The sequence below is a fragment of the Cherax quadricarinatus genome, chromosome 25 (genome assembly GCF_038502225.1).
Source record: "Cherax quadricarinatus isolate ZL_2023a chromosome 25, ASM3850222v1, whole genome shotgun sequence".
NCBI lineage: Eukaryota > Metazoa > Arthropoda > Malacostraca > Decapoda > Parastacidae > Cherax > Cherax quadricarinatus.
The window spans coordinates 2,591,425-2,619,275 of NC_091316.1; the positions used below are offsets into that span (position 1 = coordinate 2,591,425).

Below are 27,851 nucleotides of genomic sequence, written 5' to 3' on the forward strand. Positions count from 1 at the left end.
ATTAAGGACTTTTGTCCATTTAGTCCAATGCTTCTGCTTGTCTGGCCAATTTTTTTTTGTTAAAAATTTGCAAAATTCCTTAAACAGAGGTTTTACTGTAAAGAATCTTCAAGTTCAATATTTAAAAAATGTTCAAGTGTTAATTAAAATTAAATGTTAAAAAATATTTTGGAAAGCTTTCTGATTTAACAGGTATTGAATATCAGCTAGGTAAACTTCTTTCCAAATAAACAAAAATGGATATTGAAATGTATTATTATTCATGTCAACTACTTATGCAATAAATAAGTTATAACAATACAGTTCATAACAATTAATTTTTAGCTTTATTCTTTCCTTTCACTTCTTTGCCAAGTGTTTTGAGAGCTGCATGTCCTTCAGCCTTAATGTGGCTGAACAATTTATTCTTAGATGGATACATATTGCCGCAGATGGTGCATTTATTTACCTGAAAAAAAAAAAAATGCATAAATACCTTTAAATTATAAGTGTAATACAGTGGAACTTCGGTTTTCGTATGCCCTAGTCTGTATGTAAAACTATAGTTATTCTCTATAAAATGTATTTTTTGTTAATATTTTTGGGTGTCTGGGATGGATTAATTGGATTTACATTATTTCTTATGGAAAATATTAACAAAAAATACATTTTATAGAGAATAACTATAGCTTAACATACAGACTAGGGCATATGAAATACGAGGTTCCATTGTACAGTACATATATGTATTTGACCCTTAACTGTGGGACAGCCTGGATAAAAAAAATTCATGTGTTTGTAGGGTCAATTCAGTGTCTGAGGTCACTTCAAAGCACTTTTGAAACACTGCTTTGGTGTACAGTTTTTTGAAATTTGAAATGACCTGCTGGTCCATGGGCTGGAGGAGAGGAGTGGTGTTAGGAGGCAAAAACTTGACTTTTATGAAACTAAACTCTGGCACCATTCACTCTTCCAAGTCTGGAGGATGAGCAGGAGCACTGTCTAATACCAGGAGGCACTTGAGTTCCAATTTATTTTCCAGGCGGTATTTTTTCACAGTGGTGCCAAACACGTCATGGAACCAATCATAGCATATGTCCCTCGTGACCCATGCCTTACTGTTTGCTCTCCATTTCACACACAATTTAGTCTTGATGACACTGTTTTTCTTGAACACTCTAGGAGTTTCAGAGTGATACACGAGTAAAGGCTTCACTTTGCAATCCCCACTAGCATTACTAGAAAACATGTTAGCCTATCTTTCATAGGCTTGTGTCCTGGGAGTGCCTTTTCCTATTGAGTAATGTAGGTCCTGTTTGTCATTTTCTTCCAAACCAGGCCTGTTTCATCACAAATGAACACTTGTTGGGGTTTTAACTGTTCAGCCTCTATGCATCCCTTAAATTCCTGCAAATATTTTTCGGTCACTTTATTGTCAGAAATGGCAGCCTCACCATGCCTTATCACAATGTGTATGCCACTACGAGTCTTAAATCTCTCAAACCAGCCTTTGCTGGCCTTAAATTCATCAATATCAGCACTAGTTTCAGGCATTTTCTTTACAAGATCAATATGCAACTGCCTTGCCTTTTCACATATAATTGACTGTGAAACACTATCTCCTGATAATTGTTTCTCGTTGATCCACACCAACAACAATCTCTCCACATCTTCAAGTATTTGCTATCTCTGTTTTGTATGCATACTTGCACCTTTCGCAACAACAGCTTCTTTGATTGCCTTTTTCTTGACCAAGATAGTAGTGATGGTTGTATGGGGTTTGTTATACAACCTGGCCAGCTCGGAGACACACACTCCACTTTCATATTCTGCGATGATCTGTTTCTTGAATTCAATACTAATTCTCACCCTCTTTACCACAGGGCTGGCACTAGATGCTTTCTTTGGGCCCATGGTAGCTTATTTAGCAGTTACAAGCACTTAAAACAATGGGATAATTCAAAATGTATCGCATGCACACGTGGAATTGTCCTCACTGGCTTATAAACAATGGCACACTGGCTGTACATGGAGTGGCCGGGCCACTCAGGCTGCGCAGACACGTTTGGGACGAATGACTTTAACCGAGTTCTTTGTCATTAACTGAGCCAATATTTTGACGCAAAAATTTTACTTAATCCGAATTTTACGTAATCCGATGACGTCATAATCCGGGGGTCCACTGTACGAACAGATGGAAGACCCAAGAGTTGCCCCAAGGTAAAAAAAATATTGGCAGGTGGCAGATTTGCGGGTACGAAAAAGATGCGTACTAGTACATCAGATACAGTATCAGCACCTGCATACTAGTACATCAAACACAATACCAGCACCTGCATACTAGTACAGTGGACCCTCGACTGAAGGCTGCATCGGCTAACGCCAAAATCGGCTAACGGCTCTCTTTGGCGTCAAAATATTGACTCGGCCGATGCCAAAAAACTCGGCTAAGGGCTTTCGTCCCGAATGTCTATGGGGCCTGAGCGGGCCCGGCCACTCCAAGACTGTGTATAGCCAGTGTGCCACTGTTTACAAGCTGTTGCGGTCGATTCCACGGGTACATGCTATATATTATTCCATTGATTTTAGTGCTTGTAAATGTTAAATAAGCCACCATGGGCCCCAAAAAAGCTTCTAGTGCCAGCCCTTTGGTAAAGGATGTGAGAAACACGATAGAATTCAAGAAAAAGTGTGTAGAAAAATACGAAAGTGGTGGTGGTGGTAGAGGGTGGTAGTGATGGTGGTAGAGGGTGGTAGTGATGGTGGTAGAGGGTAGTAGTGATGGTGGTAGAGGGTGGTAGTGGTTGTGATGGTGGTAGAGAGGGTAGTGATGGTGGTAGAGGGTGGTCTGGTGACTCTCAAGCTGGTCATAGTGGCATTAAAAACAAAGAAGGGTGGTAACCCCAGAAAAGGACTTGGTACCTGAAGTATTTATGGAAGGGGATTCCCCTTCCAAACAATAGAACACCTTCATCCTCTCCCCTCCTCCTGTCTCATCACTCGTCAACAAGTCCACAATAAAGGTAAGTGTCATTTCAGTATTGTTTACTGTGCATGTATCATTGTTTTCTGTGTAGGGAAATATATATTTCATGTAAAAAAAATAATTTTGTTTAATACTTTTGGGTGTCTGGAATGGATTAATTGGATTTCCATTATTTCTTATAGGGAAAATTAATTCAGCTAAAGGCTAGCTCTCTGGAACGGATTAAAGGCGTTAGTCAAGGGTCCAGTGTACATCGGACACAGTTAAAGGGTTAGTCTACTTTATAAATATAAATTATCAGGTTATCTTTGAGGCCTAAAATGTAAGAATACTGTAAATATTTTTTATACATGTTTGCCTATCAAACTCTGTTTATTCTACAATGTAAACAAAAGGTGCAACTTCGGTCATACATCTAAAATAAAAAAAAATCATGGGAGAACTGTTGGTCTTTTCTTCGTCTCATGATTATGTTAGCTTTTTCACTCCAACAGCACATCTAATTATAAAACTCACTTTCCTCCAATAACTCCTATCCATCACACTCACACAAGCCTGTTGGATGTCTTACTCCTAGCACTGAAAAACCTCCCTTACCTCCTCCTCCTTATGTTAGTTTGGAGTTTAACTGGTACCCTGCACTAATCATTCCAAGCACTGAACAAATACAGTGGTACCTCAGGATACGAACAGCTTAAAACTCGAACAATTATGTAAGTGTATTTATGTAAGTGCTTTTGTAAGTGTAATTTTGGGGGTCTGAAACGGATTAATCTAATTAACATTATTCCTCATGAGAACAAATTTTTTCGGTATTGGCACTCGAACAGCCTTCTAGAATGAAATAAATTCATATCCCGAGGTACCACTGTACATTCGTTACAAAATATTTATTTATTTATTTTTTTTTTTTTTTTTTCAACAAGTCGGTCGTCTCCCACCGAGGCAAGGGTGACCCAAAAAAAAGAAAGAAAATCCCCAAAAAGAAAATACTTTCATCATCATTCAACACTTTCACCACACTCACACATTATCACTGCTTTTGCAGAGGTGCTCAGAATACAACAGTTTAGAAGCATATACGTATAGAGATACACAACATATCCCTCCAAACTGCCAATATCCCAAACCCCTCCTTTAAAGTGCAGGCATTGTACTTCCCATTTCCAGGACTCAAGTCCGACTATATGAAAATAACCGGTTTCCCTGAATCCCTTCACTAAATATTACCCTGCTCACACTCCAACAGATCGTCAGGTCCTAAGTATCATTCGTCTCCATTCACTCCTATCTAACACGCTCATGCACGCTTGCTGTAAGTCCAAGCCCCTCACCCACAAAACCTCCTTTACCCCCTCTTTCCAACCCTTTCGAGGACGACCCCTACCCCTCTTTCCTTCCCCTATAGATTTATATGCTTTCCATGTCATTCTACTTTGATCCATTCTCTCTAAATGACCAAACCACCTCAACAACCCCTCTTCTGCCCTCTGACTAATGCTTTTATTAACTCCACACCTTCTCCTAATTTCCACACTCCGAATTTTCTGCATAATATTTACACCACACATTGCCCTTAGACTGGACATCTCCACTGCCTCCAACCGTCTCCTCGCTGCTGCATTTACCACCCAAGCTTCACATCCATATAAGAGTGTTGGTACTACTATACTTTCATACATTCCCTTCTTTGCCTCCATAGATAACGTTTTTTGACTCCACATATACCTCAACGCACCACTCACCTTTTTTCCCTCATCAATTCTATGATTAACCTCATCCTTCATAAATCCATCCGCCGACACGTCAACTCCCAAGTATCTGAAAACATTCACTTCTTCCATACTCCTCCTCCCCAATTTGATATCCAATTTTTCTTTATCTAAATCATTTGATACCCTCATCACCTTACTCTTTTCTATGTTCACTTTCAACTTTCTACCTTTACACACATTCTCAAACTCATCCACTAACCTTTGCAATTTTTCTTTAGAATCTCCCATAAGCACAGTATCATCAGCAAAAAGTAACTGTGTCAATTCCCATTTTGAATTTGATTCCCCATAATTTAATCCCACCCCTCTCCCGAACACCCTAGCATTTACTTCTTTTACAACCCCATCTATAAATATATTAAACAACCATGGTGACATTACACATCCCTGTCTAAGACCTACTTTTACCGGGAAGTATTCTCCCTCTCTTCGACACACCCTAACCTGAGCCTCACTATCCTCATAAAAGCACTTTACAGCATTTAGTAACTTACCACCTATTCCATATACTTGCAACATCTGCCACATTGCTCCTCTATCCACTCTATCATATGCCTTTTCTAAATCCATAAATGCAATAAAATCTTCCCTACCTTTATCTAAATACTGTTCACATATATGCTTCAATGTAAACACTTGATCTACACATCCCCTACCCATTCTGAAGCCTCCTTGCTCGTCCGCAATTCTACATTCTGTCTTACCTCTAATTCTTTCAATTATAACCCTACCGTATACTTTTCCTGGTATACTCAGTAAACTTATTCCTCTATAATTTTTACAATCTCTTTTGTCCCCTTTCCCTTTATATGAAGGGACTATACATGCTCTCCGCCAATCCCTAGGTACCTTCCCCTCTTTCATACATTTATTAAACAAAAGTACCAACCACTCCAACACTATATCCCCCCCTGCTTTTAACATTTCTGTCATGATCCCATCAGTTCCAGCTGCTTTACCCCCTTTCATTCTACGTAATGCCTCACGTACCTCCACCACACTTACATTCTGCTCTTCTTCACTCCTAAAAGATGGTATACCTCCCTGGCCAGTGCATGAAATTACCGCCTCCCTTTCTTCCTTAACATTTAAAAGTTCCTCAAAATATTCTCGCCATCTACCTAATACCTCCCTCTCCCCATCTACTAACTCCCCTACTCTGTTTTTAACTGACAAATCCATACTTTCCCTAGGCTTTCTTAACTTGTTTAACTCACTCCAAAATTTTTTCTTATTTTCATTAAAATTTCTTGACAGTGCCTCTCCCACTCTTTCATCTGCTCTCCTTTTGCACTCTCTCACCACTCTCTTCACCTTTCTTTTACTCTCCATATACTCTGCTCTTCTTATAACACTTCTGCTTTGTAAAAACCTCTCGTAAGCTACCTTTTTCTCTTTTATCACACCCTTTACTTCATCATTCCACCAATCACTCCTCTTTCCTCCTGCCCCCACCCTCCTATAACCACAAACTTCTGCCCCACATTCCAATACTGCATTTTTAAAACTATTCCAACCCTCTTCAACCCCCCCACTACTCATCTTTGCACTAGCCCACCTTTCTGCCAATAGTCGCTTATATCTCGCCCGAACTTCCTCCTCCCTTAGTTTATACACTTTCACCTCCCTCTTACTTGTTGTTGCCACCTTCCTCTTTTCCCATCTACCTCTTACTCTAACTGTAGCTACAACTAAATAATGATCCGATATATCAGTTGCCCCTCTATAAACATGTAGATCCTGGAGCCTACCCATCAACCTTTTATCCACCAATACATAATCTAACAAACTACTTTCATTATATTTAAATATTTAAAATATTTATGTAACTACAAAAAAATATGGAAAGCTCAAATATAAAAAAATAATTATGGTTTCAGAGAGACTTAGTTGAAATATGTGTTGTGCTACCACTCACCTGTACATCTTGTTCAACACAATTATTTGCTTCCCGAGCTTGTTTTCTGGCTTCCTTAGCTTTCTTTCCTTTCAACTTTGGTTTGGTTTCAGGTTTCTCATATCTTTCTCTACTATCTGGTTCTAATTTAGTTCTCTCAGTCTTTTTATCTTTATTATCTAAAGGGGTTGAGTCAGCATCTTCATTTTTCTCATTTTTATCAATTTCTTCTTCACTCTCAACCTGTGCAGATATTTCCTTGTTTTGTTCATTTGCTTCATCATGCCCATTAATAACTGGAAGATCACTCTCAGTTTTGCTCTCACTTTCATCAATAAAATTTTTAACATTTATTTCTAATTCATCAACACTTTGTCTGTTTTTTCTCTTAGATTTTTTTCTCTTATCAATGGATTCTGAGACAGGTGAATCAGTAAGCTCTTCTGTTGCAGCCTTTTTTTTCATTTTCTTCTTTTTCTTTGAAGATCTCGGTTGCTCAGCTACATCTTCCTCACCTATAAAAATAAACAAACGACATAACTTTGCTCAAAAAGTTACATTACTCGAGAATATGCACAATGTTTATTAAGTCATCCTTGCAATGGTTTTTGCATCTAAAACAACAAGACACCATTCTTCAAATAACAGAAGATCACTCCCAGATAGCTAAGATTTTCCCACAAATGACACTTTTTAGAGGGTTTCTTAATGTTGAGACTCCACAATTGTGGATTTATGTACCCTATTCTTCCCTCCCATGTCACCAACCCTATCCTTCCCTTCCAGTTAAGGAATTTTGAGCTTCCCTGCCCATTTTCTATTTCCTAAGAATCAAAAGGGTTTAGGATTCTGAGCCTCATAAATTATAGTTCTTGAATTGGGTATACACATATCTAGTACAGGTATTATGCACTCCAAAGGAGGGGGTGTTGGTATTTTTCACAGTTTTTTAACTGTAGTGTAGGCATGCTTCTGGCAAAACACTGATGGAGTGAGTGATGATACAAGCATTTCTTCTTTTCTGGGGCACCCAGCTTTGGTGGGTGCCCCCTCCCCCCGCCAAAAAAATTATAATTATATCTTACATATTTACTTTTGCTACTGTATCACTCAATGAAAGCTAAACTTTAAATCAACTATTCAGAACACATCTGCTTCTGCACTAGACCAAATTCAGACTAACAATTATTCCACCCTTCCAACAAACATCATTAAAAACAAATACAATAAAATTCAGACTCTACAATATATTATGAAGACAAAATTAGCATAACCATAAGTATTAAGAATGCACAGCTCTGAACTGGAGCTATTCAATATCCAAAACATCATTATAGGTATAACAAATTTCATCAATGAAGTACATCTTTAACCCTTTGACTGTTTCAGGTCCCTCTCTGAAACTGTCATTCTATGTCGCCAAATATTCAAAAAAAAAAAAAAATTTCTTATGAAAATGTTAGGAATATTTTTCTGAGTGTTTTAAGCCTAAAAAAAAATTTTGCCATCAGTACTTACCGAGATATAGAGCCACAAAGTTTGCAGAAAGTGACGTGCGTACGGCAACAGTGGCGACTGCCACCCACCCGGTATTCTTTTATTTACTCTAATTCAAAGGTTTCTTGCATTTTTCAATATTTTTCTGTTCCAGGTAACTTATGTGGCCTGTGAGACCAATGTAAGGTGCATTCTTCAAATATACACTCATTGTTTACAACACAATAACTGAACAAACTTTATCACTATTATCACCATTAGTTTGTGTATACACTTTGTTTACACAAACAAACAATACAAAACAATGTTTATTACTATTGTTCCTAGAACTGCTGCAGCTTGTGGAACTCTTTGAAACATGGGTATATGCAGAGTGGCACTTGACACTCCTAACACATAAAACGAGTGTCTCTGCGTGTTTGTGGGCATTTTGTGGTATGCATACATATATAACACCTCTTCTGAGCATTTTTCTTGGCAGTAGTAGGAGGCAGTTGCATGGGGAAGTGATCACCAGGCCTGAAACGAGATGACGTGTGTTGGTAATTTCGTGGGCGCTGGTCTATTGCAGGTGTTGCTCCTTGGTGCTTTGCAATTATTTGTCTGATTACTGACAAGCAAAATTCACCATATTTTGGTGTTTTGTTGGTCTTCAACTTGTATATGTTATAAGCATTCAGCATAGAGATATCAACAAGATGGAAAAAAAGTTTTATATACCACTTATAACTCTTGCGTACACAGTCTGCAAACCCAATCTGCATGTCACATTTGTCCACTAAGCGCATATTGAGGTTGTAGTCCATGACAGCTGCAGGCTTTAGAATGGGTTCATTGGTCTCTCTGTTGTGCCTGCCACTGTGTACCATTTCGTTTCAGTGAACTGATGTCAATAATGTGACATCACGTTTGTCATGCCACCGAAATGCCATGATGTCATTGGCAGCAAAGGCTTGCACCTGACCTCTGCGAGTACCAGCGTCGAACCTTGGCATATGTTTACGATTACGGCGCACTGTGCCACACACGTCTGTCAAGTTCACTCACAAGAAATCACTGAGTAAGGGGCTTGTGTACCAGTTATCAGTAAATAACATATGCCCCTTACCAAGATATGGTTCCATCATTGTTCGAACCACATCACCAGAGATACCCAATAACTTCATGGTATCTCTCAAAGTATTACTGCCAGTGTACACAATGATATCCAAAACTAGACCACTTCTGCAATCACACAGTACAAATAGCTTTATACCAAAGCGTTTCCTCTTGCTTGGTATATATTGCTTGAATGAGAGTCTTCCTTTGAATAAAATCAAGGACTCATCAATAACAAGCTTCCTGAAGGGATAAAAATACATGCAGCACTTTTGTTTCAGGTACATAAACACATTTCTTATCTTATATAACCTGTCGCTTCTGTCAGGCCTGGTTTTGTCTGAAAAGTGTAACATACGTAACAGTATCAGGAAACGACTGACACCTATAATGTCACTAAAACCTGGAGTTGAAATCAGGCGTTCTGTTGCCCAGTATGTGGTGACAGTGTGCTTATACACATGTGGCATAAGCATTATTGTGGCAAAAAACAGGTACATCTCTGCCACAGTTGTTTCCTTCCACTTGTGTAGCCGTGATTTTGGTGAGAGAATTGTATTTGCCATGGTGTAATCACAGCATGTGTTTGTTTCCCTGACAATGATGTCCATCAGGGGTTCATCAAAGAATAACTCAAAGCAGTCCAGTTCACTGGCATTGTTCCCAAGTGGACATGATGGCTTTATTCCACTTTGTGTTTCATCAAAGTCATGGGGACTGGGAACAAACTCGTCACCATCCTGCCAATCCCAGATGCGGTCTGCTGGTGGGGTCTGGATATTGTACCGTGGTTGTGGTTGTGCAGGTTGTGGGAGTGTGGGGTCGGGTGAGGCTGGTTGTTGTGCAGAGTCAGCAGCGTGGGTAGTAGCGTGGCCCGCTGATGGTGCCACATGGGCCGTGCCACCCTCACTATCACCACCACTGCCTGCTCCCTCACTCACATCATTCATACCCATCGTTACAATATAGTCATCTTCACTATCAGGTCGTGGTGTAGGGCCATGGGATGTGCTCCCAGAGTTTCTCCTTCCCCTTGGAACAACATATGAAACACTACCAGATCGCATGCTACGTCGTACATACTGCCGCTTCACTGGGGAATATTCACCCTCACTGTCACTAGAACTGCTTTCAATGACCTTGAAATCACTATCACTATCACATTCACTGCTATCATCTGGGTGTTGTACACGACCAAATAGTTTCCTCTTTCGTAATGGTACAGGCGAACGTGAACGTGAACAAGTCGGCCCAGCACCAGAGGTGGAAGGTTGTGGGTCAACTGGGTTTTCATCACTAATTACGTTATCCTGGGCACTTTTTCCAGTAACACTCACTTCAAAACCCTGGAATTCACTGTCACTGACATTTTCATCGCTGTTAGAGCTATCACTTGGGAACAAAAAACCTCCAATCCGCCGAGGAGTGAGGAACTTCTTACTGAGAATCATGGTGAAAATGGACTAACAAGATGGCGTTCCCACAATGCACCGCTGGGTCCCAGATTTTTTTCACAGGGTGCACACCGACCACTGAGACCCATTCTCTCTCATGTAGGCCTACCAGGCCTTTCCCGCTTGATTTGAAGCCGCTAGAATTTGTGCGTATGAATACATCAGAAACATTGGCTCGTAAGACATATTTATACGTCGTAAACAGTCAAAGGGATAAATAAAGCCCTAATAGCTCAACTAATCATGCTGATTAAATTATTCTAATTTTAACTCATGTACATCTGCCAAGGCAAGGTGACTCAAAGAAGAAAATATTCATTAACTCAATGACAATATTTACATACACTGAATAAAAACATGACTGAAAAATGAATAGGCTAGGACTAATTCCTAAAGTTAACAAAAAGTACTGTATTCCTGAACACTTATTAGCCTAATCATAAAATCCAAATACATAGATATAGTACAGTGGAACCTTGACTTACAAGTGTATCAACATACGAGTTTTTTCGAGATATGAGCTGTCAATCAGTTGAGCCAATGTCCGAGTTAGGAGAGAGCTTTCGCCGCTTCCCCCTTAACCCACAACCAGCACACCTCGCTTGTTTATCCATGATTTCATGCTCTGATTCCATGGACATCATCCTCTTTTTCTTCTCAGCACTGTCCTTTGCACTTACTTTCCTAGGACCCATGGTTAGAGAAAAGAAATTTGGCCAAACAACTCTAAAAAATGCAAGCAAACATGAGAGAAATGCTTCCACAGTGGTGGCGTTCTGAAGCTCCTCATTATTATTTATTCTTTTTTTTTTCAACAAGTCGGCCGTCTCCCACCGAGGCAAGGGTGACCCAAAAAAGAAAGAAAATCCCCAAAAAGAAAATACTTTCATCATCATTCAACACTTTCACCACACTCACACATTATCACTGCTTTTGCAGAGGTGCTCAGAATACAACAGTTCAGAAGCATATACGTATAAAGATACACAACATATCCCTCCAAACTGCCAATATCCCAAACCCCTCCTTTAAAGTGCAGGCATTGTACTTCCCATTTCCAGGACTCAAGTCCGACTATATGAAAATAACCGGTTTCCCTGAATCCCTTCACTAAATATTACCCTGCTCACACTCCAACAGATCGTCAGGTCCCAAGTATCATTCGCCTCCATTCACTCCTATCTAACACGCTCATGCACGCTTGCTGGAAGTCCAAGCCCCTAGCCCACAAAACCTCCTTTACCCCCTCTTTCCAACCCTTTCGAGGACGACCCCTACCCCTCCTTCCTTCCCCTATAGATTTATATGCTTTCCATGTCATTCTACTTTGATCCATTCTCTCTAAATGACCATACCACCTCAACAACCCCTCTTCTGCCCTCTGACTAATGCTTTTATTAACTCCACACCTTCTCCTAATTTCCACACTCCGAATTTTCTGCATAATATTTACACCACACATTGCCCTTAGACAGGACATCTCCACTGCCTCCAACCGTCTCCTCGCTGCTGCATTTACCACCCAAGCTTCACATCCATATAAGAGTGTTGGTACTACTATACTTTCATTCATTCCCTTCTTTGCCTCCATAGATAATGTTTTTTGACTCCACATATACCTCAATGCACCACTCACCTTTTTTCCCTCATCAATTCTATGATTAACCTCATCCTTCATAAATCCATCCGCCGACACGTCAACTCCCAAGTATCTGAAAACATTCACTTCTTCCATACTCCTCCTCCCCAATTTGATATCCAATTTTTCTTTATCTAAATCATTTGATACCCTCATCACCTTACTCTTTTCTATGTTCACTTATTATAATTATTATTATTAATTTAAGGAACTGGAGCACAGATCCAATTCCCTAGATCGAAAGGTCCTCACCAGCGTCAAGGTTTCTTGATCCTAGTGAGGGGCTCTTGATCTAGGGAATTGGATCTGTCTCTGTCTATATCTCTGTCTGTCTGTCTCTCTCTCTCTCTCTCACATGCACACATAAGTATAGTTATTATACATAGTGTAAATTACCTAGGATAACCCAAAAATTCCAGGCAAAGATAGATAGACAGACAGACAAACATGTTTGTATCAGTGAAAACAAATAAAGCCAGGGTTCCCCTGAGCTCCCATTTATCAAATGTCACTGAGCTGTCAACAGTTGTCATAACACGATTCTTCAAGGAGTTTCATATACATATACTCCAGGCAGACAGTAAGACAGATAAGCAGAGACAGACAGGCAGATAGACAGACACACACACACAGGCAGATAGACAGACAGACACACACACAAGACGTTTGTGTAACAGTGATAACAAATACAGCGAGCAGTGGGCATTTATCAAATGTCACTGGGCTGTCAACAGCCTTTCATAACAACATGCTTCAAGGTATATGCCAGGGTATCTGAAACATTGCTGTGACCTATAAATACTTTGTATATATTTATAGACAATAGTAAATAATCCAGGCAGGCGTAAATGTTTACCTGTCAATGTGACTGTGACTATTTGAGCACTATTTCAGTACTTAATATTAGTGTCAGAACAAAGATTGGCTATGAAATCACGAGAAAAAAAAAGGTATATCAGCAACACTTCTGGAAGCGGCAGGAGTCGATGTTGCCGTCAGGTGAGCATCAAAAACCAACTTCATGGTCTTATATCTCAGTAAGTACTGACCCTAATTTTTTTTTTTAATTCTATAACATGTAGAAAAATGTGCTCTTCATTAAAAAAAAAAAAAATTATTTTTCAAAATATTCAGAGCGCCACGCGAGTAAACACAGATCTATGTTTGGACAGTTTAAGGGTTAAGCCACAATCTCTGCAATAAATAATGATTTTATTTTATTTTTTTTGTTTCCCACCAAGTCAGGGTGGCCTGAAAAAGAAAAACTGTCATCATTCACTCCATCACTGTCTTGCCAGAGGCATGCCTACACTACAGTTATAAAACTGGAGCATTAACACCTTTCCTTCAGAGTGCAGACACTGTACTTCCCATCACCAGTAGGTGAAATACTCCACCATCATACACAAGAAAGCTTTCAAATTATTATTGCTAACCATTGCAATACTCTTTTCAACAAATTACATTTGATTCCAAATTTTCCTTCATGCACTGCAAATTTCCTAAAAAACTTTGTAATCTGATGAGTATTAAGCTTATGATATTTGCCTTCCTATCATTATCCATGTAAATATAAATCTAAAAATATAGTATTTTTCCTTATCTCAGACATTGGCAGAATATCTTACTTTGTGAATTATCTTTCACCGTCTTGGAATCATGACAATCAGCTGTAAAATACAATTCTTCATCTGCAAACATTGTAGCTTTAAGTCTCTCCAAGTTTTCTTTGTGTTTTTTAGACCGTTCATGACTTTCCTTCCTGAGGAAAAAACAAACAATATATTTAGTGAAAAAACTGCATAAAAAAAGACTTGTAACACTCAAATCCCAGGATCTAATAAAACAAAATACAATCCCGCCAAAGAAAATAAACCCACCAACTCAAGTCACTAATTGAAAATAAACCCAACAGCTTCTCAACCAAAGGATTAAATCTAGCCAACATCAGAAATTATTTTACAGTTAATCACCATTTTTACTTATACTTGGCTACAACCATGCCTCAAAAAACTGTATTACAATGACTAAAATATAAAGAATCAATAAATCTGAAATGCCATTATATTTAAGAAAGTTGCATAGGTGGTATCACCTGCCATTGCAACACTTTTAAAAAAATATCTTGATTCCAAAATATTCTCAAAAACACACACTGGCGAGCCAGGATCACACCAATCCACAAACGTGGAGATCCACTAACAAACCACAGATCAATATCTAACTACCAAATACTAAAAAAGTATGAGAAATTAATATATGTACAAGTTAATACACTATATTATTACATAACAAATTGCAACATAATAAACCCAGGAGGAAGAAGAGGAGGATGACAATGGTGGCAGCAGCAACTGCCAACTAGTAAAGATAGATAAATGTGTACAAACACTGAGTAAAAGGAAAATAAGTCACTAATACAATTTTGTGAAAACACAATGTAGAGTAACAACTGCAAATTTCTATAAGTGACTGGACAATAAGTATGAAATAGATCCATCAATATATAAAATATTTCAACATAAATGCAGTTATCTAATTACATGTACTATACACAGCTAAACAATAAAATTAAATCAATACTTAACGATTTTTCAGTTTTGAAATATCTGTTACAGGCCACACAATACAAGTTATCTAGAAGTCTCTCTTCACTTTCTTCAAGGTCTCCCTTATCTTCTCTTAATTCATTTATTTCCACTTCATCCTCCTCAAGATCATCATCACTATCACTTTCTGTAAGGCCCCACTCATTGGCAAACTTTTCCTCCATTGCCTGTAAAACAGAAACAAATCTATTTATTGTCAAAGCTGCTCCATTCTTCAATTACGCATGCAAGTTAATTTACTGTCAAATGACATAAATAAACCATCATTCATTCAAATGCTGTCTTACCAGCATGTGTGTCAACAGTGCAATTCAGATTACCTTCCAACTGTAACATCCCTACCCATCCTCCAGTGCAGGTACTGCCTTTTCCACGTACAGGACTTAAGTTTGGCTAACCAGTTTCCTTGAATCCCTTCACAGAAGTTACATTGCTCTCCAGCAGCACATCCATTAAAAATTACTCATCTCCATTCACTCCAATTTAACACAATTACACAAGCCTGCTGGATGCTCAAGCCCCTGAAACTCAATGCCTCTTTTACCTCCTCCCTCCAACAATTCCTGGGATGATCCCTACCCCTCCTACCTTTCACTCACAATTTACACACACTCTTCATCAACCTATCCCTTTCCCTCTTCTCTACATGCACAACCCACCTCAACAAACTCTCCTCAACCCTCTGAATTATACCCTTGGTGACTACAAATCACCTTTTACTTTATACACTATGAATCCTCTGCATATTCAAGCCACACATTGCTCACAAATGACATTTCCACTGCCTCTAGCTGCCTACTCACTGCAATATGCAAAACTCATGCCTCACATCCATGAAAATGTTGACACAATTAGACTCTGGCACATTTTCTCTCTTTTTGCCACCATAGCTAAACTTTTCTTTCAACAGATGCCTCAACAACACACCACTCACCTTTTACTTCCCTCAATTACTCTATGGTTCACCTCATCTTTCACAGAGCTATCTGCTGATATGTCCAATCCAAAATATGTAAATGCACTTCCAACATGCTTCCTTCCTTTTGTCTATTACCGCTAGACTTTTTTCTTTATTACCCTCGTAACCCTTCTTTTTCTATGCTCATTTTTACCTAACTTTCCAAATTTGCTCACCAACCTTTGCAACTTGTCTTCAGAATCTCCAAAAAGAACTGTTATCAGCAAAGAGAACATATTTATTATATGGAGAAATACTGAAACCATTAACATCATACAACATCTGTGGAATGGAAGGAGTTGGGTGGAGGTAATGAGGTTTGATTTAAGGAAGGGGAAAGTACCTCCAACTCCTTGAATTGAGAGTCTTTCACCAGCTTCAAGGGACCATTTAGCAGAGAAGTTCCTACACCTTCAACATACCTTGAGTTCATCTTCATAAGCTGCCAAGTTAGCTTTCTCTTGCTCAATATCTTCCTTCATCTTCATTTGTCTTGCCTCTCGCTGCCGGCGTTGAGCTGCTTCTTGTTTCTGCGCATTTTCAACTATCTTGGCTTCAATAATTTTCTTACGGAAATATAAAAAAAATAAGTTAATGTTTAAATCATCAACTTTAAATTCTCTTAAATTTTACAAATGTTCTCATTATGATATATTATGCTTTAAATTCAAAAACAAAAAATGTAATGACAAGAAAAATATGTGCAACTATATATAGTTAGTTGAATAGTATATTAAGAATTATTAAATGTATAGGCCTAAATGTATGATTTATGAAGAAGCTATAATTCTGATAATCCAGCTACGCACACACGCTGACATTCATACAAAAAATGACACACACACACACACACACACACTCTAGTAGCGATCAGTGAAGAGGCGGGGCCAGGAGCTCGGACTTGACCCCCGCAACCTCAACTAGGTGAGTACAACTAGGTGAGTACACACACACACACATACACATCTTCTTGGACCACAAGAAGGCCTTCGACACAGTTCCTCACAGGAGATTAGTGCAGAAGCTAGAGGATCAGGCACGTATAACAGGAAGGGCACTGCAATGGATCAGAGAATACCTGACAGGGAGGCAACAACGAGTCATGGTACGTGATGAGGTATCACAATGGGCACCTGTGACGAGCGGGGTCCCACAGGGGTCAGTCCTAGGATCAGTGCTATTTTTGATATATGTGAATGACATGATGGAAGGGATAGACTCTGAAATGTCCCTGTTTGCAGATGATGTGAAGTTAATGAGGAGAATTAAATCAGATGAGTATCAGGTAGGACTTCAAAGAGACCTGAGCAGGTTGGGTGCCTGGTCCAGCAACTGGCTTCTCGAATTTAACCCTGCCAAATGCAAAGTCATGAAGATCGGGGAAGGGCAAAGAAGACCGCAGACGAAGTATAGGCTTGGTAGCCAAAGACTGCAAACCTCACTCAAGGAGAAAAATCTTGGGGTGAGTATAACACCGAGCACTTCTCCGGGAGCACACATCAACCAGATGACTGCTGCAGCATATGGGTGCCTGGCAAACCTGAGAATGGCATTCCGATACCTTAGTAAGGAATCGTTCAAGACACTGTACACAGTGTACGTCAGGCCCATACTGAAGTATGCAGCACCTGTTTGGAACCCACACTTGATCAAGCACGTCAAGAAATTAGAGAAAGTGCAAAGGTTTGCGACAAGGTTAGTTTCAGACCTAAGGGGAATGTCCTACGAAGAAAGGTCAAGGGAAATCAGCCTGACAACACTGGAGGACAGGAAGGTTAGGGGAGACATTATAACGGCATACAAAATACTGTGTGGAATAGACAAGGTGGACAGAGACAGGATGTTCCAGACAGGGGACACAGAAACAAGGGGTCACAATTTGAAGTTGAAGACCCAGATGAGTCAAAGGGATGTTAGGAAGTATTTCTTCAGTCAGAGTAGTCAGGAAGTGGAATAGCCTAGCAAATGAAGTAGTGGAGACAGGAACTATACATAGCTTTAAGATGAGGTATGATAAAGCTCATGGAGCAGGGAGAGAGAGGACCTAGTAGCACTCAGTGAAGAGGCAGGGCCAGGAGCCGAGTCTCGACCCCTGCAACCACAATTAGGTGAGTACACTCTACCTCTGCAACCACAATTAGGCGAGTACACTCGACCCCTGCAACCACAATTAGGAGAGTACACACCAACTTTATTACAACTGGCTCCTGGAGTTCAACCCCACCAAATCCAAAGTCATGAAGACTGGGGAAGGGCAGAGAAGACCACAGATGGAGTACACTCTAGGAGGCCACAGACTACAAACCTCACTCAAGGAAAAGGATTTTGGGGCGAGTATAACACTGGGCACATCTCTGGAGGCGCACATCAGCCAAATAACTGCTGCAGCACACGGGCGCTTAGCAAACCTAAGAACAGCATTCCGACATCTTAATAAGGAATCGTTCAGGACCCTGTACACTGTGTACATTAGGCCCACATTGGAGTATGCAGTACCAGTTTGGAACCCACACCTAGCCAAGCATGAAAGGAAGCCAGACAAAGTGCAAAGATTTGCAACAAGACTAGTCCTGGAGCTAAGGGGTATGTCCTAGGAGGAGAGGTGAAGGGAGATGAACCTGATGACATTGGAAGACGGGAGAGATGGGGGGATATGATAACTTATAAAATACTGAGAGGAATAGACAAGGTGGACAAAGACAATGTTCCAGAGATGGGACACAGCAATAAGGGGTCACAGTTGGAAGTTGAAGACTCAGATGAATCACAGGGATGTTAGCAAGTATTTTTTCAGTCACAGAGTTGTCAGGAAGTGGAACAGTCTGGGAAGTGATGTAGTAGAGGCAGGATCCATACACAGCTTTAAGAAGAAGTATGATAAAGCTCACGAAGCAGGAAGAGTGACCTAGTAGCAGCTGGTGAAGAGGCGGGGCCAGGAGCTGTGACTCGACCCTGCAACCACAACTAGTTGAGTATGCACGCGCGCACACACACAAAAATCGGCGTGATGACACGAAGACAGGAGGGTTAGGGGAAACATAATAGCAACATGGGATGTTAGGAAGTATTTCTTCAGTTATAGAGTTGTCAGGAAGTGGAATAGTTGAGCAAGTGATGTAGTGGAGGCAGGAACTATACATAGCTTTAAGACAAGGTATGACAAAGCTCAGGGAGCAGAGAATCTTGTCCTGCCTCCAAACAAACTCCTCCTCCTCTTGGAACGGATTAATTGTATTTACATTAATTCTTATGGGAAATATTGCTTTGAATTTAGGCCGACCTTCTGGAATGGATTACGACTGAAAAACAAGGTTCCACTGTACCAGTGTATCAGGAAAGAAGAAAAATCAGAGAAGACAAAAGACAAGTAGTATAAAAAACAAAGCAAAAGGATGGTGTTTAAATATAAGAAAATAGAAAGTGGTGCTGCAGTGTGTGTGACAGAGAATGGAATCATCAGAGAAGGACATCACTGTACTATAACTGACTAAGACAGCACTGTCTCTGCTAACAAAAGCCAACTATTGAACTACTGTATTTTCTGGCATACAAGGCAGACCTTTTCTCATTGAAAAGAAAAAAAAACTCGGAAAATCACCCTGTGCCATATATGCTCAAGGTCAGGAACAAGGGTAGGCTTTGGGTTATGGGCAAGTGGTGGTTTCAGTGCTGTGGTGTTGGTAAACTAAATTAAGTAACCCCCGCTTACAAAACTGTTCCTCAGGTTACTTTTGAGTGATTAGTAACTATTATAAAATATAATTTATATATTACCAGTATGTAAAAAGCAAAGAAGCTTCAACAGTTGTAAATAACTGTAAAGCAGCCATCAGTCAACAATCGACAGCCAAACTGGGGTGCACCTTATATGCTGGAAAATACAGTAGTACATACTTAAAATGGAGCAATTTGTTTGGAATCAGTTTAATAAATTTTTTTAGTGTATTTAATTTGTCTCCTACTTCAGTTTATTTCAAAGCCCAGCCCTATCATGATGCCAGCAATATGCCAATTAACACCCATCTACCTATTTACTGCTACATGAACAGGGGGCGAGAAGTGTACAGATTTGCCCATATGGAAATGAATCTAGGTGCAAAAGGTGATACCACTGAGCAGCAAGCTATATGTCAATCCCACACTCTTTTTCTTATCATTTATTATCTTTCTCTTCCTATTTTAGTCATGACATTAATTCATTAATTTTTAATACAAAATCTGACTCCAATGCATGACTAAAAAATGTTTCTTTACCATAATTCACTAACATACCTGGCCCTAAGCGAAACAAAGCTGAAGGGGGTAGGGGAGTTTCGGTGGGAGGAAATAAATGGGATTAAATCTGGAGTATCTGAGAGAGTTAGAGCAAAGGAAGGGGTAGCAGTAATGTTGAATGATCAGTTATGGAAGGAGAAAAGAGAATATGAATGTGTAAATTCAAGAATTATGTGGATTAAAGTAAAGGTTGGATGCGAGAAGTGGGTCATAATAAGCGTGTATGCACCTGGAGAAGAGAGGAATGCAGAGGAGAGAGAGAGATTTTGGGAGATGTTAAGTGAATGTATAGGAGCCTTTGAACCAAGTGAGAGAGTAATTGTGGTAGGGGACCTGAATGCTAAAGTAGGAGAAACTTTTAGAGAGGGTGTGGTAGGTAAGTTTGGGGTACCAGGTGTAAATGATAATGGGAGCCCTTTGATTGAACTTTGTATAGAAAGGGGTTTAGTTATAGGTAATACATATTTTAAGAAAAAGAGGATAAATAAGTATACAAGATATGATGTAGGGCGAAATGACAGTAGTTTGTTGGATTATGTATTGGTAGATAAAAGACTGTTGAGTAGACTTCAGGATGTACATGTTTATAGAGGGGCCACAGATATATCAGATCACTTTCTAGTTGTAGCTACACTGAGAGTAAAAGGTAGATGGGATACAAGGAGAATAGAAGCATCAGGGAAGAGAGAGGTGAAGGTTTATAAACTAAAAGAGGAGGCAGTTAGGGTAAGATATAAACAGCTATTGGAGGATAGATGGGCTAATGAGAGCATAGGCAATGGGGTCGAAGAGGTATGGGGTAGGTTTAAAAATGTAGTGTTAGAGTGTTCAGCAGAAGTTTGTGGTTACAGGAAAGTGGGTGCGGGAGGAAAGAGGAGCGATTGGTGTAATGATGATGTGAAGAGAGTAGTAAGGGAGAAAAAGTTAGCATATGAGAAGTTTTTACAAAGGAGAAGTGATGCAAGGAGGGAAGAGTATATGGAGAAAAAGAGAGAGGTTAAGAAAGTGGTGAAGCAATGTAAAAAGAGAGCAAATGAGAGAGTGGGTGAGATGTTATCAACAAATTTTGTTGAAAATAAGAAAGTTTTGGAGTGAGATTAACAAGTTAAGAAAGCCTAGAGAACAAATGGATTTGTCAGTTAAAAATAGGAGAGGAGAGTTATTAAATGGAGAGTTAGAGGTATTGGGAAGATGGAGGGAATATTTTGAGGAATTGTTAAATGTTGATGAAGATAGGGAAGCTGTGATTTTGTGTATAGGGCAAGGAGGAACAACATCTTGTAGGAGTGAGGAAGAGCCAGTTGTGAGTGTGGGGGAAGTTCGTGAGGCAGTAGGTAAAATGAAAGGGGGTAAGGCAGCCGGGATTGATGGGATAAAGATAGAAATGTTAAAAGCAGGTGGGGATATAGTTTTGGAGTGGTTGGTGCAATTATTTAATAAATGTATGGAAGAGGGTAAGGTACCTAGGGATTGGCAGAGAGCATGCATAGTTCCTTTGTATAAAGGCAAAGGGGATAAAAGAGAGTGCAAAAATTATAGGGGGATAAGTCTGTTGAGTATACCTGGCAAAGTGTATGGTAGAGTTATTATTGAAAGAATTAAGAGTAAGATGGAGAATAGGAGAGCAGATGAACAAGGAGGCTTTAGGAAAGGTAGGGGGTGTGTGGACCAGGTGTTTACAGTGAAACATATTAGTGAACAGTATTTAGATAAGGCTAAAGAGGTCTTTGTGGCAGTTATGGATTTGGAAAAGGCGTATGACAGGGTGGATAGGGGGGAAATGTGGCAGATGTTGCAGGTGTATGGTGTAGGAGGTAGGTTACTGAAAGCAGTGAAGAGTTTTTACGAGGATAGTGAGGCTCAAGTTAGAGTATGTAGGAAAGAGGGAAATTATTTCCCAGTAAAAGTAGGCCTTAGACAAGGATGTGTGATGTCACCGTGGTTGTTTAATATATTTATAGATGGGGTTGTAAGAGAAGTAAATGCGAGGGTCTTGGCAAGAGGCATGGAGTTAAAAGATAAAGAATCACACATAATGTGGGAGTTGTCACAGTTGCTCTTTGCTGATGACACTGTGCTCTTGGGAGATTCTGAAGAGAAGTTGCAGAGATTGGTGGATGAATTTGGTAGGGTGTGCAAAAGAAGAAAATTGAAAGTGAATACAGGAAAGAGTAAGGTTATGAGGATAACAAAAAGATTAGGTGATGAAAGATTGGATATCAGATTGGAGGGAGAGAGTATGGAGGAGGCGAATGTATTCAGATATTTGGGAGTGGACGTGTCAGCAGATGGGTCTATGAAAGATGAGGTGAATCATAGAATTGATGAGGGGAAAAGGGTGAGTGGTGCACTTAGGAGTCTGTGGAGACAAAGAACTTTGTCCTTGGAGGCAAAGAGGGGAATGTATGAGAGTATAGTTTTACCAACGCTCTTATATGGGTGTGAAGCATGGGTGATGAATGTTGCAGCGAGGAGAAGGCTGGAGGCAGTGGAGATGTCATGTCTGAGAGCAATGTGTGGTGTGAATATAATGCAGAGAATTCATAGTTTGGAAGTTAGGAGGAGGTGCGGGATTACCAAAACTGTTGTCCAGAGGGCTGAGGAAGGGTTGTTGAGGTGGTTCGGACATGTGGAGAGAATGGAGCGAAACAGAATAACTTCAAGAGTGTATCAGTCTGTAGTGGAAGGAAGGCGGGGTAGGGGTCGGCCTAGGAAAGGTTGGAGGGAGGGGGTAAAGGAGGTTTTGTGTGCGAGGGGCTTGGACTTCCAGCAGGCATGCATGAGCGTGTTTGATAGGAGTGAATGGAGACAAATAGTTTTTAATACTTGACGTGCTGTTGGAGCGTGAGCAAAGTAACATTTATGAAGGGGTTCAGGGAAACCGGCAGGCCGGACTTGAGTCCTGGAGATGGGAAGTACAGTGCCTGCACTCTGAAGGAGGGGTGTTAATGTTGCAGTTTAAAAACTGTAGTGTGAAGCACCCTTCTGGCAAGACAGTGATGGAGTGAATGATGGTGAGAGTTTTTCTTTTTCGGGCCACCCTGCCTTGGTGGGAATCGGCCAGTGTGATAATAAAAAAAAAAAAAAAAAAAAAAACTCTAACATGTATAACTTGGATGCTGAGTGAATCTAAATCATTATCAGTATTTCCCATTACTTTACCATCAAATACTCTGTCAATCTCATGAAGCCATGATGCAACACATTAACACAAACTTATCTTTATTACCTTTCATAATAGCTTTACTTGGAAAAGAAACCACCTTACTACCTTGCGTGCCAACCAGCGCTTATCTCTCTTTCGGACAAATGCAACAAGTGCTCTGACTTCTTCATTAAATTGCCTGCGGGCCTTTTGACGAGCCTTATTGTTATCCTTCTCAATTTTCTAAAAACAAAATACAAAGAGCATTAGGTAAGTAAATAAATATAAAGTTTCATTTTACCATGAATAACCATTAAAAAAAGCTGCAAAAGTTCAAGTATTCATACACATTTACTTATCATAAAGAGAAACTGTCTTTTAAATTTCTGTCATTTAAACCTCATAATAAACAAAATTGTAATTACAGTTGCAGTATCTTCCATTTATAAAAAAAAAAATTACTATAAAAGGAACATTGTGAATCTGAATTAACAAATTCAGTTACTGAAACAGTTGTACCTACTTTCTCTACCCAGCGTCCCATTCGCTGTGCTTCACGGATATCAAACTCATCAGCCCAATGGAAATCCATTGATGTGCAATAACTTGACCAATAACCATAAAATTCAGCTACATCCTATAAAAAAATAAACAATTTAATATATATACATGAGAAGTACTGTACAATGCCTACACCATGAAAAGTAGAGGTGCCATAAACATAGTTATGATACAGCATCAGCATCTGAGGTCCTTAGCTCTTCAACTTTCTATCAACAAATATAAGAAATAATGCCAGCACAAAAACAAGAGATCTTTAAAAGGAAACTAGAAATATTATTTGTGATCTGTAAATAAACTGGCAGATTTTCACGATACTGCATAGTACTGGATTTTGTTTAAAAAATAAAGTGCAATAGTTTATTACACTGCATAAGTAATAAAGTCAACAGTCATTAGATACAGAATATACAATATTAAAGAAAGGCATTGTTATAGGTAAAACAAATAGTGAATGTGAAAAGCACATGAACCTGCAAAGAGCTGCAAACAAATTTTGCAAATACAGAGACGCACAGCACTTACAGTATTGTGACTAAGCATGCTAAATTATTTAAATTAGATATACATGTATTTCAACTGCCTAACTTAATGCCTCAGAATGAACAGGGTATGCAATTTTTCAATCTGTACCAAAATTCAGCAGCTTAACCCAGCCTTGCTAAAATTTTACGTAATACATATAGCATATGTAATGCTTAATAATGTCTAACAAATATGAAGCTGACATGGTATTAGTTATCATTATTTACAATAATTATATATATTTTTTTATAACAATAAAAAGCAAGCTACATCTTAGTACATTAGAAGGAGCACAAATGAGAGATACCTAATGAGGGAATGGCTACTCTGTGTTAGATACGAGTAGTGTTATTGTGACCAGTGACCATGCTGACTTGTCAATTTATTTCTAATTCATCCATTAACAAAGATCTCTGTCATCAAATAAAATTGCCTTTATAATGGCTGTCAGGAACAAAACTGTCTAAAAGACTGCTTAAAAACATAAATGTACTTTAACAAAATATACTGGTTAGTATTTTAAATAAAAAAAAAACATTCAGATGGGCATTTGAAGTTGTAATCTAGACACTGAAAACTACAGAGTAATATCGAAGAAATAAAAAATGCAAAGCAAATGTACGCGTATGATGATGATGATAATAATAATAATAATAATAATAATAATAAAGTGGTACCCAGAGTTTCTAACATGCAAGATTTCAGTTATGTCTTGCTACTTCTTCTTACACTTAGGTCACACTACACATACATGTACAAGCATATACTATATATATATATACACACACCCCTCTGGGTTTTCTTCTATTTTCTTACTACTTCTTGTTCTTGTTTATATACTGTGATCTCCATGGGGAAGTGGAACAGAATTCTTCCTCCGTAAGCCATGCGTGTTGTAAGAGGCGACTAAAATGCAGGGAGCAAGGGGCTAGTAATCCCTTCTCCTGTATAAATTACTAAATTTAAAAAGAGAAACTTTGGTTTTTCTTTTTGGGCCACCCTGCCTCGGTGGGATATGGCCGGTTTGTTGATCAAGTATTTACATTGAAACATATATGTGAACAGTATTTAGATAAAGGAAAGGAAGTTTTCATTGCATTTATGGATTTAGAAAAGGCATATGATAGTGTGTATAGGGGAAGCAATGTGGCAGATGTTGCAAGTACATGTATATGGAATAGGTGGTAAGTTACTAAATGCTGTAAAGAGTTTTTATGAGGATAGTGAGGCTCAGGTTAGGGTGTGTAGAAGAGAGGGAGACTACTTCCCGGTAAAAGTAGGTCTTAGACAGGGATGTGTAATGTCACCATGGTTGTTTAATATATTTACAGATAGGGTTGTAAAAGAAGTAAATGCAAGGGTGTTCAGGAGAGGGGTGGAATTAAATTATGGGGAATCAAATACAAAATGGGAATTGACACAGTTACTTCTTGCTGATGATACTGTGCTTATGGGAGATTCTAAAGAAAAGTTGCAAAGGTTAGTGGACGAGTTGGGAGAGTGTTTAAAGGTAGAAAGTTGAAAGTGAACATAGAAAAGAGTAAGGTGATGTGGGTATCAAATGATTTAGATAAAGAAAAATTGGATATCAAATTGGAGACGAGGGGTAAGGAAGAAGTGAATGTTTTCAGATATTTGGGAGTTGACGTGTCAGCGGATGGATTTATGAAGGATGAGGTTAACCATAGAATTGATGAAGGAAAAAAGGTGAGTGGTGCATTGAGGTATATGTGGGGCAAAAAACATTATCTATGGAGGCAAAGAAGGGAATGTATGAAAGTATAGTGGTACAAACACTCTTACATGGGTGTGAAGCTTGGGTTGTAAATGCTGCAGCGAGGAGGTGACTGGAGGCGGAGGAGATGTCCTGTCTAAGGGCAATGTGTGGTGTAAATATTATGCAAAGAATTCAGAGTATGGAAATTAGGAGGTGTAGAGTTAATAAAAGTACAGTGGACCGCCGGTTTACGATATTATTTCATTCCAGAAGTATGTTCAGGTGCCAGTACTGACCGAATTTGTTCCCATAAGGAATATTGTGAATTAGATTAGTCCATTTCAGACCCCCAATCATACACATACAAATGCACTTACATAAATACACTTACATAATTGGTCGCATTGGGAGCTGATCGTAAACCGGGGGTCCACTGTATCAGCCATAGGGCTGAAGAGGGGTTGCTGAGGTGGTTTGGTCATTTAGAGAGAATGGATCAAAGTAGAATGACATGGAGAGCGTATAAATCTGTAGAGGAAGGAAGGTGGGGCAAGGGTCATCCTCGAAAAGGTTGGAGTGAGGGGGTAAAGGAGGTTTTGTGGGCGAAGGGCTTGGACTTCCAGAAAGCATGCGTGAGCATGTTAGATAGGAGTGGATGGAGACAAATGGTATTTGGGACCTGACGAGCTATTGGATTGTGAGCAGGGTAATATTTAGTGAAGGGATTCAGGGAAACCGGTTGTTTTTATATAGCTGGACTTGAGTACCGGAAATGGGAAGTACAATGCCTGCACTTTAAAGGAGGGGTTTGGGATATTGGCAGTTTGGAGGGATATGTTGTATATCTTATGTGTATATGCTTCTAAACTGTTGTGTTCTGGGCACTTCTGCAAAAACAGTGATTATGTATGAGTGAGGTGAAAGTGTTGAATGATGAAAGTATTTTCTTTTTGGGGATTTTCTTTCTTTTTGGGTCACCCTGCCTCGGTGGGAGACGGCCAACTTGTTGGAAAAAAAAAAAAAAAATGTACAAGGTATACAGGCCTAGCTGACATCAATGACATATTACTACATCGAAAGCCCCTTGTTATGCAGAGCATTTCGGGCAAATTAGATCAATTTTGCCAAAGGATGTGACCCACACTAATCAACTAACACCCACGTACCCACTTTACTGATGGGTGAACACAGGCGACAGGTGTAAGGAAACACGCTCAATGTTTCTACCCTTGCCAGGAATTGAACCCGGACCACTTGCAGTGTGAAGTGAGAGCTCTTGCCACCAGGCCATGGACCTGGCAGATTAATCTTCTAAACTTCAGTTTCCTTTCATTCAGTGGCCTGTATTCCTAAAAAGCAGAGTAAACATTGCTGACTCTATAAAAATTCTTCCCTTTGAAATTAAATTATTTATTTATTATTTATTAGCACACTGGCCGATTCCCACCAAGGCAGGGTGGCCTGAAAAAGAAAAACTTTCACCATCATTCACTCCATCACTGTCTTGGCAGAAGAGTGCTTTGCACTACAGTTTTTAAACTGCAACTTGAGTCCTGGAGATGGGAAGTACAGTGCAGGCACTGTACTTCCCATCTCCAGGACTCAAGTCCGGCCTGCCGGTTTCCCTGAATCCCTTCATAAATGTTACTTTGCTCACGCTCCAACAGCACGTCAAGTATTAAAAACCATTTGTCTCCATTCACTCCTATCAAACACGCTCACGCATGCCCGCTGGA

General features: G+C 39.5%; 1 protein-coding gene across 1 annotated transcript in view; it reads right to left on the minus strand.

Annotated features, from left to right (window-relative positions):
- Positions 1-237: 237 nt before the first annotated feature.
- The window catches only part of LOC128690061 (dnaJ homolog subfamily C member 21), a 35,540-nt gene continuing 7,926 nt past the window's right edge, over positions 238-27,851 (minus strand). Inside the window, exons 6-12 of the mRNA XM_053778618.2 lie at positions 23,836-23,949; positions 23,439-23,555; positions 16,315-16,458; positions 14,914-15,101; positions 13,954-14,087; positions 6,659-7,152; positions 238-448 (exon numbers count right to left, since the gene is read on the minus strand). Coding sequence (XP_053634593.2) covers positions 314-448; positions 6,659-7,152; positions 13,954-14,087; positions 14,914-15,101; positions 16,315-16,458; positions 23,439-23,555; positions 23,836-23,949 — 1,326 coding nt within the window. The 3' untranslated portion in view covers positions 238-313. The remainder of the gene's footprint in view (positions 449-6,658; positions 7,153-13,953; positions 14,088-14,913; positions 15,102-16,314; positions 16,459-23,438; positions 23,556-23,835; positions 23,950-27,851) is intronic.